General features: G+C 37.5%; 1 protein-coding gene across 1 annotated transcript; it reads left to right on the top strand.

Moving 5' to 3' along the window:
* The first annotated feature begins 8,674 nt into the window (after positions 1-8,674).
* Positions 8,675-15,383, top strand: LOC138306300 (ficolin-2-like). Its single transcript, XM_069246720.1, has 4 exons — positions 8,675-8,799; positions 11,955-12,051; positions 12,328-12,492; positions 14,933-15,383. Exons 1-4 carry the CDS (start codon positions 8,773-8,775, stop codon positions 15,199-15,201), a joined length of 558 nt encoding a protein of 185 aa, XP_069102821.1. The 5' UTR covers positions 8,675-8,772; the 3' UTR covers positions 15,202-15,383.
* The last annotated feature ends 394 nt before the right edge of the window (positions 15,384-15,777 follow it).

A 15,777-nucleotide genomic window follows, 5' to 3' on the forward strand; every position in this document is an offset into this window, starting at 1 on the left:
TAAGTTTCTTCGCCTACAATTTTCAAACGTGAATGTGTACCTGTCTGTTGATGTTGCTTCTGGTATACTTTGTGCTCACGCAACAATAACATTTTTCATCGTTCAAACGCGTACACAATGTGTCCCCTCTCCGAATACGGAGGTTATGTATTAGTTGTGGGAGAAAACGTGTACAACCGGATCGAATGTTCAACTAAATGTCAGACGGATTGTCTGTCATACTCCTACATACAAGTCAACGTTTGTGTTAAACATTAAAGTCTACGTTTGTGTTTACAAGTCTAAGACGTGTTACATTTATACGTTTGTGTTTACATTAAAGCTACGTTTGATGTTAATTAACAACAGTTGTGAACCTAGTCCTCAATCATACGTGATGTAACAAAGAAGAGTGTTGACTACTCCGCGTGTAGTAAAGTACATGTATCTGTCAACTGAACTGTTTGTATCTACAGTTTCACACTTGTAGTTAGGTAATTTTTCTGTCACCAGAACTGCTTTTTCATTAATTCTACAGTTCACACTTGTAGTAAGTTTACATGTATCTTTCACCTGAACTGTTTGTTTCATTCTACAGTTCACACTTGTAGTAAGTACATGTATCTGCCATCCGAACTGTTTGTTTCATTCTATACAGTTCTCACTTGTGTATTAAGTACAGTGTATCTGTCACCTGAACTGCTTTTTCATTCTATACAGTTCTCACGGTTTTGTAGTAAGTAGTAACTTTATATCTGTCACATGAAACTGCTGTTTTATTCTACAGTTCTCACCTGTAGTAAGTACATGTATCTGTCACCTGAAACTGCTTTTTCATTCTAAGGAACATTACAGTTCTCACTTGTAGTAAGTAACTATATATCTGTCACCTGAAAACTGTTCTGTTCTCATTCTACAGTTCTCACTTGTTGTCAGTACATGTATCTTGTTCACCCTGAAACTGTCTGTTTCATTCTACAGTTCACACTGTGTAGTCAGTAGTATGTATCTTTCACCTGAAACTGTCTGTTTCATTCTACACATAATACATGTTTACATTCACACTTGTAGTCAGTATACGTACATGTATCTGTCACACATGAAATGTTTGTTTCATTCTACAGTTCACTTGTAGTAGTCAGTATACGTACATGTATCTGTCACATGAAATGTTTGTTTTCATTCTACAGTTCACACTTGTAGTCAGTATATGTATCTTTCACCTGAACTGTCTGTTTCATTCTACAGTTCTCACTTGTAGTCAGTATACGTACATGTATCTGTCACATGAACTGTTTGTTTCATTCTACAGTTCACACTTGTAGTCAGTACATGTATCTTCACCTGAACTGTCTTTTTCATTCTACAGTTCTCACTTGTAGTCAGTATACGTACATGTATCTGTCACATGAAATGTTTGTTTCATTCTACAGTTCACAACTTGTAGTCAGTATATGTATCTTTCACCTGAACTGTCTGTTTCATTCTACAGTTCTCACTTGTAGTCAGTATACGTACATGTATCTGTCACATGAATGTTTGTTTCATTCTACAGTTCACACTTGTAGTCAGTATATGTATCTTTCACCTGAACTGTCTGTTTCATTCTACAGTTCACACTTGTAGTCAGTATATGTATCTTTCACCTGAACTGTCTGTTTCATTCTACAGTTCTCACTTGTAGTCAGTACATGTATCTTTCACCTGAACTGTCTGTTTCATTCTACAGTTCACACTTGTAGTCAGTGTATGTATCTGTCACCTGAACTGTCTGTTTCATTCTACAGTTCTCACACTTGTAGTCAGTACATGTATCTTTCACCTGAACTGTCTGTTTCATTCTACAGTTCTCACTTGTAGTCAGTACATGTATCTTTCACCTGAACTGTCTGTTTCATTCTACATGGCTTTGTTTACGTTTCGACACACATCACATGTAAAGTGTTGTTTTTTAATTGAATTTCGGAAGCATGCAAACAATATATAGATTCATATATAATATATTCATACAAACATTTTTTGAATTAACAATTTATTACAGTAAAGAAACGGGAACAAATATCCCGACGACGTTCAGTGCTTTCATTTTTGTTTAAAATGATGGATGTCAAATGTAAACATTTGTGTTCGTCCTGCGATCGAGTCTTTTGGATGATCAGTTATAAACACATCCTCTTGTCTTTGTTCTTTGAGACTTTTAATATTAAACGTGCATTATAAAACATGCACCGCTAGTAATCCACGTGTTGACAGTTACGCGTCATCACAAATATAGTGTAGGCCTATACGTTTCAGTACTGTATCTACAGTATTCATCTAACAGAAGTGAAGTTGTTCAATAAATCGATGAATCTACCGTAGATTATATAATCACCTGGCTCCCAATGATGTTATCGTGAAGTCAAACGACAATCTCAAACACATTGAGCTACTTGAACACCTGCTTTTTGACAACTTCGGCAAACTCCAGTGTGTAAGCATGCGTCAGCTTCGCCTCGCTCACTGAGTTCACACATGTGGCCGAGTACAAATACTTTATGTAATTACGCTATGTATTAACTTATACTAAAAATAAATACTTATTTAAATATCTGATCAGATTAAATAAAATTATCTCTGAAAGTTATTTTATTTCTCATGTTAATTTTACACTGAAATATTGAACTTTTTTGTCGTCGCGGATGAATAATTCTACGTTATGTAAAGAGTCATCATTGGCTGTTCAATTGAGTAAGCTCCTCCCACTTATGACCGACTTTTGTTGAATAATTACGTCACTTTCAAATGACGTTGTTATTGCATAAAATATAAATAAAAAATCACGTGAGTGTAATTATAGGGATTGGAAATCGCTTTTATGTTAACCATGCTTGTATGGAGCAATTCCTCTAAGAATATATTCAACAACGCGCCCCCATAGAATATATTCTTCTCTAAGAATATATTCAATATGGGGCGCTTTAACGCGCCCCATAGAATATATTCTTAGATGAATTGCTCTATACAAGCATGATTACATAAAAGCGACATCCAATCCCTATATAGCATTTTGATGAGGTCGATGCATGTTTTTATTAACCAAAGAAAAGTTACCAACCGAGTACTGCATTCTCGCTGAGATAATCACTTAAAAGTTATGCTGATAAATTGATTGTAGGGTGTGGGTAGATCTGTAGGTACAAACCCCTCCATTTGTTTATAATCACAGTCTAGAAAACGCTTGAATTGTTACGTTTGACTTTCGCCGCGTCATCAACTTTCAAACTGGCGTAGGGGAAGCAACTCGTATTAAAAGTACGCATTAGTATTAAAACGATTTAAGTTACTTTTACACAAAAGTTAAAAGGTAATACATGTATATAGCTTTACGGTTATAAAATGGTATATATTTAGTTGAAAAGAATGTTTTTAAATTTTGAAGCGAGGGCGGGAGCCGCCATATTGCACCATAATAAAATTTACTGACCCCCTATGAAGTGATAGGGGGTCACCACGTAACGGCTCTCAGCCAATCATTTGGGGACATTTCTGTCCGAGGTGCAATAAACAGTGTTAGGGGGTCATCACGTGACGGCTCTTCGCCAATCATTTTGGGACATTTCTGTCCGAGGTGCGATAAAGGACGTTATACATGGGAGGCCTTCCTTATATGGCCCTGGCTGCACATAGGATGTTATACATGGGAGGCCTTCCTTATATGACCCTGGCTGCACATATGACGTTATACATGGGAGGCCTTCCTTATATGGCCCTGGCTGCACATAGGATGTTATACATGGGAGGCCTTCCTTATATGACCCTGGCTGCACATAGGATGTTATACATGGGAGGCCTTCCTTATATGACCCTGGCTGCACATAGGACGTTATACACGGGAGGCCTTCCTTATATGACCCTGGCTGCACATAGGACGTTTATACACGGGAGGCCTTCCTTATATGGCCTTGGCTGCACATAGGACGTTATACATGGGAGGCCTTCCTTATATGGCCTTGGCTGCACATAGGACGTTATACATGGGAGGCCTTCCTTATATGGCCTTGGCTGCACATAGGACGTTATACACGGGAGGCCTTCCTTATATGGCCTTGGCTGCACATATGACGTTATACATGGGAGGCCTTCCTTATATGGCCCTGGCTGCACATAGATGTTATACATGGAGGCCTTCCATGTTATTACAACATGGGAGGCCTTCCTTATATGACCCTGGCTGCACATATGACGTTATACATGGGAGGCCTTCCTTATATGGCCCTGGCTGCACATAGGATGTTATACATGGGAGGCCTTCCTTATATGACCCTGGCTGCACATAGGACGTTATACATGGGAGGCCTTCCTTATATGACCCTGGCTGCACATAGGACGTTATACACGGGAGGCCTCCCTTATATGACCCTGGCTGCACATAGGACGTTATACATGGGAGGCCTTCCTTATATGGCCTTGGCTGCACATAGGACGTTATACACGGGAGGCCTTCCTTATATGGCCTTGGCTGCGCATAGGACGTTATACATGGGAGGCCTTCCTTATATGGCCTTGGCTGCACATAGGACGTTATACACGGGAGGCCTTCCTTATATGACCCTGGCTGCACATATGACGTTATACATGGGAGGCCTTCCTTATATGGCCTTGGCTGCACATAGGACGTTATACACGGGAGGCCTTCCTTATATGGCCTTGGCTGCACATAGGATGTTATACATGGGAGGCCTTCCTGACATGATCCTGGCTGCACATAGGACGTTATACATGGGAGGCCTTCCTTATATGACCCTGGCTGCACATAGAATGTTATACATGGGAGGCCTTCCTTATATGATCCTGGCTGCACATAGGACGTTATACATGGGAGGCCTTCCTTATATGATCCTGGCTGCACATAGGACGTTATACATGGGAGGCCTTCCTTATATGACCCTGGCTGCACATAGGACGTTATACATGGGAGGCCTTCCTTATATGACCCTGGCTGCACATAGGACGTTATACACGGGAGGCCTTCCTTATATGACCCTGGCTGCACATAGGACGTTATACATGGGAGGCCTTCCTTATATGACCCTGGTTGCACATAGGATGTTATACGAAGAAGTCTGTCCTTATATTTACAACATTTGATCGTTACGTCGTGTCTAACCTCTAACAATCGAGGCAGGAGTCACACGGCGCAGAAATCGGCTCGATATAAATTCAAATTTCATGTTGTTTTTACACTAACCTTTCATGTCCTGAAAGAATTATCCAAAATCATGTTAAATCCAAAACACAAAACGTCACTGTTGCACTTTTTTACTGAATTTAGACATTTCTTTGTCCCCACCACTATTTGTAAGTATAACTGGTTTTTAGTGAGACCTGACCACAGTGCGGTCTGCTGGCTGTTGAAAAAGAAAGACCCTGAAGGACAAACAGCTAGATGGATTGAAACCATGTCGGCTTTTTGACATTCAACACACAACACGGGAGTGTAGATGGACTAAGCAGGGTTCCGTGCCTCAGTGTGGAAAGAAACCAGGAAAGGGAAGTGAAAAGGAAAAGAATGTACGCACTGTCGTTGCTAGCGAGGAAATCTCAACTGAGCAGGCTACCGTGCAGCACGCTCAACAAAAGGATAAGCTATTGTAACTTTAAAGTCGTGGTTACATGATAATAGACGACCTGATTGGAAGGAAGTGAATGCGGAGAGAACGGAGTTGTAATCATATTGGGCACAGTTTGATATATTTCGCATACGTGGAACGATGCCCAGAAACAGACAAATGGTTGTGCCGAGACATATGGTGACCACCGTTCTGAAACAGATACATGATACATGATACAAGAAGTGAGGATCATTTGAGAATACGAAGGAGTCTGAAAAGGGTTCGGCAGAGGTACTATTGGCCAGGACCTCAAAAGGACGAAAGCCAATGGATAATCAGCTGTGAGCAATGCGCCAGAGGAAAACATTCCAACCAGACGAGGAAGGCACCTATGCAAGTAATGCAAAGCGGCATACCAATGGAACGTATAGCGTTGGATATTACTGGGCCATTGCCTAGAACGGACGATGGAAACCAATATGTCTTGGTGGTCGGCGAATATTTTACAAAGTGGACAGAAGCCTTCGCCATACCAAACCAAGAGTCGTTAACAGTAGCAAACGTTCTGGTAGAAGTTATGACAATGTTTGGGGTTCCAACATACATACACTCTGATCAAGGGCATCAGTTTGGATGCTCGTTGTTTATACAGTTATGCGATCTCCAAGGTATCGAGAAAACGCGTACTACAACATACCATCCGTAAATCGACGGAATGATAGAAAGATTTAACATGACACTGATAGAGATGCTAAAGACATATATGTCAATGAAAACCAAACCGACTGGGACGTCTAATTGCTGTACTTAATAATGGCTTACAGGTCTTCAGTGCACGATTCAACGAATTTTACGCCAAACTATCTTATGTTGGGTAGAGAAATCCCAATGCCTTTAGACCTGATAGTGGGAAAGCCGCCGCGAAACAACGTTATCGATGCAGGATTATGGGTCACATTTGTTCAGCAGTCGTTGGAACAAGCATACACATATGTCCGTGAGTTCACGCAAAAACAGTATTATGATTGTAGACCTGCCAGCAGGAAATTGAAGACGAAGGATCATGTGTAGGTTTATTTTCCGACTGTCAGGCCTGGTACAAGTAAGAAATTAACATCTTTTTGGCGCGGTCCTTTCGTGGTCACGAAAAATTTGTCTGATGTAACGTACCAAATTTCTCCAGTTGGCGGTGGAAGAAAACAAGTGGTCCACGTGGATAGATTGAAGCCATGTCGAGAACGCAGCGGCCATTTTTTATGCCAAAAGCTAGTGCAAATGTGACAATCAGCCAAATAAACTTACTTTGCAATCCCACCGCTGCCACCAAAATGTGTAGAGATTCGTCGTGTTTGCATGCAGAACCATCTCCCCGCCTGTGCGGCGTAGTGTCTGTGTTTTGATATCTTCCAATTAAAAGTCTAGAACAGTCGAAGTTTTCACGGCAATTATTTATTGATGTGTCACTGACAAATTATCCTAGCATATTCGACACTAGGTATAAAGTCTTGTTTGAAGTCTTGATTATCCGACATAAAACCGGTCTATATGTATGACGAGTCATTAACTTTTGCTGTTGTCGTTGAGCACTATTGAGGTTTCTGTCATATAGGCTCTAAGGAAAGGAATTCCTTGAACTGTTTATTACTTACCGGAATAACCATTCAACAATGCATGCACGAACAGTCTGTATTGTTGAATGGTTCTTCCGGTAAGTTATACAAGTTTCAAACGTTGTTAGTATAGTACAACATGTGGTGTGAACTACCATAAAATGCCATCTTCAGAAGATATGACGACACGACAAAGACATTTTTAGTTAATATTTTTATACATTAACTGTACTTTGATTGAAGTTTGAAAAAAGAAATTCCAGTCTCCATGTGATCGGCCAAATACAATATCTACGTAATGGCTCCAGTCTCCATGGCTATAGATCAAACAGAAGTTGAAATCATTGGATGATGCAGAACTTTCAGAATATTAACAATGTATTTTCTTTATTTAAAACTGGTTTTCAGCTTTACTCAACCAGCCTGTTGACTTTCTAAGAACTTTATATTTAAATGTTTGTCTCCTGTATCTAGATCGTCATTTAATAAGTATTTATTGTATTTTAGTAGTAAACTGAAATTTAAAAGGGACATGAACCTAAATAAACCATATAAATTTGAGTAAAAAACATATTTAAGACGTGTCAGAAACCTTACTAAGTAATATATATCATATATATCAGTTATTGTGCAAATGTGTCAAATTAAATAATTGTAATGGCAGTTCCATCTTTCTGTAATTTGAACCAGCCCGGTCGAATTTTGTAGACTGCAGTGTGATAAAAATAATATTATTAAACTTTAGTGACCTCCCACAATGCACTGCACAAATTAAATGAACGTTAACAAAATGGTGGGTCGAAAACGTGGCAGAAGCAAACTCAAACGAATTCCGATAGAAACCGGATTACGACAAGAGTCAGTAACGTGCGCGATTGAGAAAGTACAATGTAGGTAAATATAAATGGATCGCTGCGATGCAAGAGACAAGAGCAACTTCCCACTTTATACTTGCGTGATGTACATTTGTGCAATTACATAAAAAAACTCTCTTCGCGGTAACCCGTCGTATGAACATTCATGATCAATTACGCTAAAAACAAACTGATTTATTACGAAATTAACAGATATGGCTTATACTTCATATGTCAACGATCGTAAATTAGAAAAGCATCTTAAAATGTGGAAAACTGTTAATCCTTATCGTGTCAGCAAGTGTGTTGTTGATTATAACCTCGCTTTCGACCGACTCTCGTTTTGTGTTTCAAAAACAGAATATGACGGTCTTTTTTTATCATTTTTGGGGTAGGTATTCCCCACGTTTTCCTGTCATTTTAGATTATTGTAATAAAATATTCAATAAACATCTGAAAACCGTATCTTAGCGTACAGAAAAACTTAATCTAGGTTCATGTCCATTTAAGTGCGATGAATATTTTCGCAGAAAAACTTATCAGAAATATACTATTAAAATTTAAGAGCAAAATCTTTATTGATAAATGTTGTTACACACAACATTTGTATTATCTCATGCATATTTTCTGTGTAGGTCTTACGCGTACGAGTTGTAGTGATGTCAGACCTGGCAGCCCCTCCGGTATTACACAGTGACCTTGACCCCTGGCCGGAGTGACGATGTTTACTGTGACATGGACACAGACGGAGGGCCATGGACAGTAAGAATACTTATGATAGTTTAATCTTTTCTCTCTTTTTGTATCACATTATTAGTCTGATAGCCTGTGAATTTGTCCGTGTTATATTTTTGAATATATATATCACATATAAAGGGTAACAGGAGTAGAAAAAAATGCAGTGATCAGAACTGGATTCGAACCCGGGACCTGCGAGCTCTCCCGCTGAGCTACATGTAGCTGGTCACCGATGATCGACCCAGTCTAATCCCGCTTCACTAATATTATATCATCCTCGATACTCCAGGTGTCCCGATTACTTAAAGATGATCCACCGCCGACAGAGCATAAATGATATTCATCATTTGAACAATAATTAGTGTTTAATCGTGTATACACAAGTATAATTAACACACAAAAATAATATAAAATAATTTATTTTGCCTTTGGGTCATGCGCAATCAGTACTTCATTCCATATAAGATATAGTGCCACGGAATTTTTTCGGGATGCAATTAATTACTTTTTATATTTTTTAACTTAAAGTAAAATTAGACGCTCAAACTTTTCAACGGCGGTAATGGTGTAAAGTAAGTAATTTTTGTAACTGAAGAAAAATACTAAATCGTCTGCTGCTGTTTTTGATAGTGAAAAAATACCATTTGTCAGCGGTGGAGCATCTTTAAGATACATTATTCTCCCATACTTCACAGGGATATCCCGTGGTTGCTAGGGAAAAGATATCTCTATTTTACACAGGGGGTGTAAGACAGCTCACACGCGCTAGACAATTACGTTACGTCATCAATACATGCGGCGCACATTGTAGATGACGTCATTAATTTTGACACATAACGACGTTTCTGCGATAATGGCGCGATAAAAAAAGCTGGAAACCAAGACGAATTTCATCATTTTTCTGCTATGTATCGGAGAAAAAGAATCAAACATGGGTCTATGAAGTGGACAGGGATATCTCAACCCTCGTGAAAGATTTTGGCCGTCAACCCTCGGCAAGCCTCGGGTTGACCGGCAAATATCTTTCACTCGGGTTGAGATATCCCTGTCCACTTCACAGACCCATGTAAGATTCTATTAATCTACACCCCTAGACTACATGCATCTCCATACAATACAAAAAATCCTTTAGGTCAATTTTTTTGCCCTTAATGTCAAAAGATTTGTCCTAAGGTTAAAAAATCGGTTAGGTAACATATTTGCAAATCTTTTGACCTCAAGGGCATTTTTTTTAACATTATGTGTGATGTCATAAATATTGACATAGCACTTGCTGGGAATGGAATCGTCCATTTTTTGTTGATCAGATTTGTATTCATTTCATTGGGGGGAGGGGGAATCATTTTGAGATCAGGTGTTTCGTCAATCATTTTCAGTATCAGCGATGAATAATAAGGTTTCAATGTTTCAATAAATTAAGAATGTTGTAGTATTTTTTTTTTTTTTTTTTTTTTTTTTTTTGAAGGGGAATGGTACAAATTTTATTATAGTCTAAAGTATAAAACAGTTATTTGACCTTACGGTTAAAAGATTTATTTATCTTATGGGCAAAAACATTATTTATATTAAAATTATAAGTTATTTGACCTTAAGGTTAAAAAAGTTTTTTGGCCAAAAAGATTTATTTACCTTATTTGACCATAAGGTTAATTTTTTTATCTTTAGGGCAAACGATTTATTTACTTTACGGTCAAAAGATTTATTTACCTTAAATATAAAAGTTATTTTACTTTAAGGTTAAGAAAGTTTTTGATCTAAAGGACAAATGGGTTTTTTACATTACGGACAAAATATTTATTTTTCATAAGGTTGAAAGTTATTTGATCATAAGGTCAAAAGATTTATTTATCTTTGGTTAAAAGTTATTTGACCTTATGGGCATAAGATTTATTTACCTTAAGAGCAAAAGATTTGACCTTAAGACCTTAAGCAAAATTTATAAGGGCTACATATTTCTTGGCCATAAGGTTAAAACTGTTTTATTATAGTTGTAGGAATATAAATAAATTATTACTAGATAGACTTTATTTAGTGTCAACAAATGAACAACTGTTTAAACAAATGTGTTAAATTCTTTTGAGGGATTTTTAAATTGCATCACTTGTTTGGTGTTTTCATTATTTTTTAAAGGACTGATTTCCCTCAGCGTTTCATTGTGTTCAGTAGTTGGACAAGTCAATTATGTGATTTGGAGTATGAATAGCAAAGAGATTTTTATTTACAAATTAATTATTTGTCATTATGTACATTAACATTAAGGGCAAAATGTTTTTTGACCTTAAGGTGAAATCTTTTGCCCTTAAGGTTACATGTAAATGTACATAATGGCAAAAAACATTTTTTGCCATTAAGGTCAAAAGATTTGACCTTAAATATTATGTGTATTTTATGACAAAACGGCGTGCCATAGCTCTCTCTGTGGTCTTCAAAGGCAATTTTTGCTGGCTTCGTGGCCGATATAATATGCATGAGCGAGGCTTCGGCTACAATTTCATTGAACGGCTATAAAAAGTTTCTCTTCTCGGGACGTTGTACATCTATATATGGATTTCGCCGTTACTATTCATATATATAAATCTATGGACTTTTTATAGCCGCCAATGAGATTGCAGCCGAAGCCTCGTTCATGCATATTATATCGGCCACGAACCTTACATGAATTTTTAATTAGATTGCTTCAAGATATTTGTCATAATGGTGCTTTTATAGTCTTAATGACGGCACTTTGTATAGATGTTATATAATGTTAAAAGGAAAATTATCACTCTTTCCAACGGTAGTAACCGTTTTTATGACGATGTACTAGAAATGTGTTTTTATAGCCGCTAAATGTAGGCGGGTTAGAAATTTGGAGTCTAAGGCTTTCCACCCTTCTCGTATATAGTACCATGTAGAGTATGGTTTTTATTGGGTATTTTTTATCTAGACCTCCTAAACGTTTAAAAATAATCTTAGGGCACTCTGGTGGGTCCACGATTATATAATCTGTAACTAATTCTCATATCCCTGTGATCCCCACCCCTGGAGTATCGAGGATGGTGTTATATAAACCTGAACACCTGTCATTGACTAAAAATTCCACGTGACGTCATGTTTTTACTTTACTAAACAATGAACTGCTATACTATCGTTTCCACATTATAAATATCGCTTAATTATTTTGTTAATTAAACTAACAGGTGATACAGAACAGACAGGACGGTACTGTAGACTTTTACCGGAACTGGACGGAATATCAGACAGGATTTGGTGACATAGACGGGGAATTCTGGGCCGGTAAGTACAGTGTATATATGAGGTACTATACAAGTCTATTATAATCCACGACTGATGTCTTATGTTTCTGTACAAAAACCAAATTAAGATAACAATAACAAATGTATGTGCTTGAACACAAAATAACAAAATTAATACTATCGAGAATAACGCACCTTACATTATACATATATATATTTTTTTTATTTTTACTGTTTTATTGTTTATTAGTTCCAACATGTGATACAAAGACATATATTAAATCAATGTCTGACGATTTAATAAATATTTTGTTAGGTCTCAACAAAATACATCTCCTAACCCAGAACGGTTCCATCCTTCGTATCAATTTGATGTCCTGGAAGAACGATACACAGTACGCCGAGTACCAGGACTTCCGTGTGGGGGACGTGTCATCGAAGTACCTACTTTCGGTATCGGGATTCTCCGGGAATGCCACCTGTAAGTTTTTTGTTTGTTAGTTAAGAGTTTTATTAGGTCACCTGAGACGAAGTCTCAAGTGACCTATTCTAATCGCCTTTTGTCCGTCGTCGTCCGTCGTCGTTCGTCGTCCGTCGTCCGTCGTGCGTCGTATGTCCGTAAACAATTTACATTTTCGACTTCTTCTCCAAAACTGCTGAAGCAATTTCAATGAAATTTTGCACAAAGCTTCTAAGGCATAAGGCCAATCAAAATTGTGAATTATATGGTCCCCACCCCCCAGGGGGCTGTGGGAGGGGCCAAAAGGGGTAAAATTGAGTAAAATTTCAAAAATCTTCTTCTCTACTCACAGATGTGGTAGAATCAAATACTCTTCATAGATAGAAAGGTCCTTTACAAAAATTGTGAATTATATGACCCTGGGGTCTCTAGTTTCCCCCTGGGGAGGAGGTTAAGTTTACTATAGTTTATATTGGGAAAACACATTTTTGAGCATTATTTGGTCATTTGTAATAGGAAATGAGTCAAATGTTGTCAGAATTATCAGTATGAGATGGTCATTTAATCCTATTAACAAATTTTCTATGACTGACCCCCAGGGGCCTTAGGGGCGGGGTCAAAAGGGGTCAAATAGGCTAAAACTTCAAAAATCTTCTTCTGAAATTCTGGAAATGGTAGAATCAAATACTTTTTATAAATAGAAAGGTCTTAAGATCCTTTACAAAAATTGTGAATTATATGACCCTGGGGTCTCACGTTTCCCCCTGGGGAGGGGGTCAAGTTTACTATAGTTTATAAATGGAAAACATATTAATGAGCATTTTTTGCTCAATTTTCATTGGAAACGAGTCAAACTTGGTTAGAATTATTAGCCTGATATAGCATATTAACATTATATCCATATTGGTCCAGGCCGACCCCCTGGGGGCAGAGGGGCGGGGCCAAAAAAGGTCAAATAGGCTAAAACTTCAAAAATATTCTTCTAAAATTCTGGAAATGGTAGAATCAAATACACTTAATAGATGAAAAGGTCTTAAAGTTTGTTTTATTAAAATTGTAAATTATATGACCCTGGGGTCTCATGTTTCCCCTTGGGGAGGGGGACAAGTTTACTATAGTTTATATAGGAAAACACATTAATGAGCATTTTTTGCTCAATTTTCATAGGAAATGAGTCAAACTTGGTTAGAATTATTAGTCTGAGATAGCATTTTAATATCATATCCACATTGGTCCTGGCCGACCCCCTGGGGGCAGAGGGGTGGGGCTAAAAAGGGTCAAATAGGCTAAAACTTCAAAAATCTTCTAAAATTCTTGAAATATAGAAACAAATAATTAAGATGGAAAGGTCTTAAATAAAAATTTGAAAATGATGGGGAGGAGGAGTTTAAGTTTATATAGGAAAACACATTTATGAGCATTTTTTGCTCAATTTTCATAGGAAATGAGTCAAACTTGGTTAGAATTATTAGTCTGAGATAGCATTTTAATATCATATCCACATTGGTCCTGGCCGACCCCTGGGGGCAGAGGGGCGGGGCTAAAAAGGGTCAAATAGGCTAAAACTTCAAAAATCTTCTAAAATTCTTGAAATAGTAGAAACAAATAATTAAAGATGGAAAGGTCTTAAGGTGTTTTATAAAAATTGTGAATTATATGACCTTGGGGTCTCACGTTACCCCCTGGGGAGGGGTCAAGTTTACTTTAGTTTATATAGGAAAAACATATTTGCGAACATTATTTGCCCAATTTTCATAGGAAATTAGTCAAACTTGATTAGAATTATTAGCCTAAGATAGAGCATTTTAACATCCATATCCGTCCTCGATGACCCCCTGGGGGACCAGAGGGGCAGGACCAGACATGGTCAAAATTATTAAAATTTCAAAAAATACCTCTAAGTTCACAGGTTTGGTGGAAGCAAATACTCTTCATAGTCTAAAAAGTCAAATTTATAAATCACTGACCAATTTCAAGGCCCAGCATATAGTGTTTATATGGGTCTTTAATTTGTTTCATTATTTGTTTCATTATATATTCTAACTCAGGTGACCGTTAAGGCCCATGGGCCTCTTGTCTCATTAACAAGCATTTAGAAAGCAACATGACCGCATTGTACGTTCGTTTACCAAGAACGTTGAAACACTAAACATACAATTCAAATTATAGAATCATCACCAAATGCGGTGAGAAAATATCGGCTATCGATTAGATTTGTGTGTGTTATATTTTACTGCAACTTAACCTGGTCGAGCAGGTTTTTTATCTATATAAATATTGAATACCGAGTAGATTTAAAACGCATTGATTCACATACATGTATGAGTGAATGAGTCTAGTAGCTAACTATAATTAAGATTTTAGTCAGCTTCAGATGGTCACTGAACTAGTATATGACAGTACAATATAACCTCGATGATCGGTGTAAGCAATCCTGTATAACCTGCCTGTGTTTTGACAGCTGATGATATGGAGTTCGATGACGGTTACCAGCAGTTCACTACCTACGACAAAGACAATGACGTGGCGGGAGGTTATAATTGTGCTGTAGATCGTCACGGCGCCTGGTGGTACGGAGCCTGTATTCTTAGTAACCTGAACGGGCGGTACGTACAGGATACTGGCCATGGGAATGATTGGGAGTCGATGTATTGGTACGACTTCTACTCTGGAGGGCGTATCGTACCAATGATGAGGTCCAGAATGATGGTGAAACATCCGGGTGTTTAACACGGGCAACAAACAAATCCTCAACTTATCATGTATTTTATTCCTTGCAATTTTTCATATGATATCTCTTTTGATTTTCTTCGTTTTTTTTATTTTGTTTTATTATTTGTATTTCATCAAACAGTTGGTTTTAAATCCGTGTATCATTACTGTGGTTTAATCACATGAACATCAATCAATATAATCATATCATAACTGTGTCTGTTGACTATCTTGATAATTAAAATATTTCTAAGGAAAGAAAACCCTAGTTGTTATTTATCTCTTCAAATTAAACGTGTTCCTACATCAATGCCATGATATATATACTACCTGCATTAGAGGGTGACAGTGTCTAGTGTCACCCCGAGGATATAACTGTCACCCGAGGCGAAGCCGAGGGGTGACACTAGGCACTGTCACCCTCTAATGCAGGTAGTATTTATTTTATTATACCAAAAGTCTAGAAACAAAACTAGTTTTCAAGTATTTGCAATCTATTGAAACATTTCAACTTAATAACTGTTAATAGGACGTTAAACTAAAAAAAATCAAGCGGGGTCAAAATTGTTAAAATTTCAAAAATCATCCTCTCAA

The sequence above is a fragment of the Argopecten irradians genome, chromosome 13 (assembly GCF_041381155.1).
Source record: "Argopecten irradians isolate NY chromosome 13, Ai_NY, whole genome shotgun sequence".
Lineage (NCBI taxonomy): Eukaryota > Metazoa > Mollusca > Bivalvia > Pectinida > Pectinidae > Argopecten > Argopecten irradians.

Coding starts and splice junctions, on each gene's coding strand:
- LOC138306300 (XM_069246720.1), top strand. CDS start 8,773: ATGGACACAGACGGAGGGCCATGGACA. Junction 12,052..12,327: donor AGACGGGGAATTCTGGGCCG/GTAAGTACAGTG, acceptor ATATTTTGTTAG/GTCTCAACAAAATACATCTC. Junction 12,493..14,932: donor ATTCTCCGGGAATGCCACCT/GTAAGTTTTTTG, acceptor GTGTTTTGACAG/CTGATGATATGGAGTTCGAT.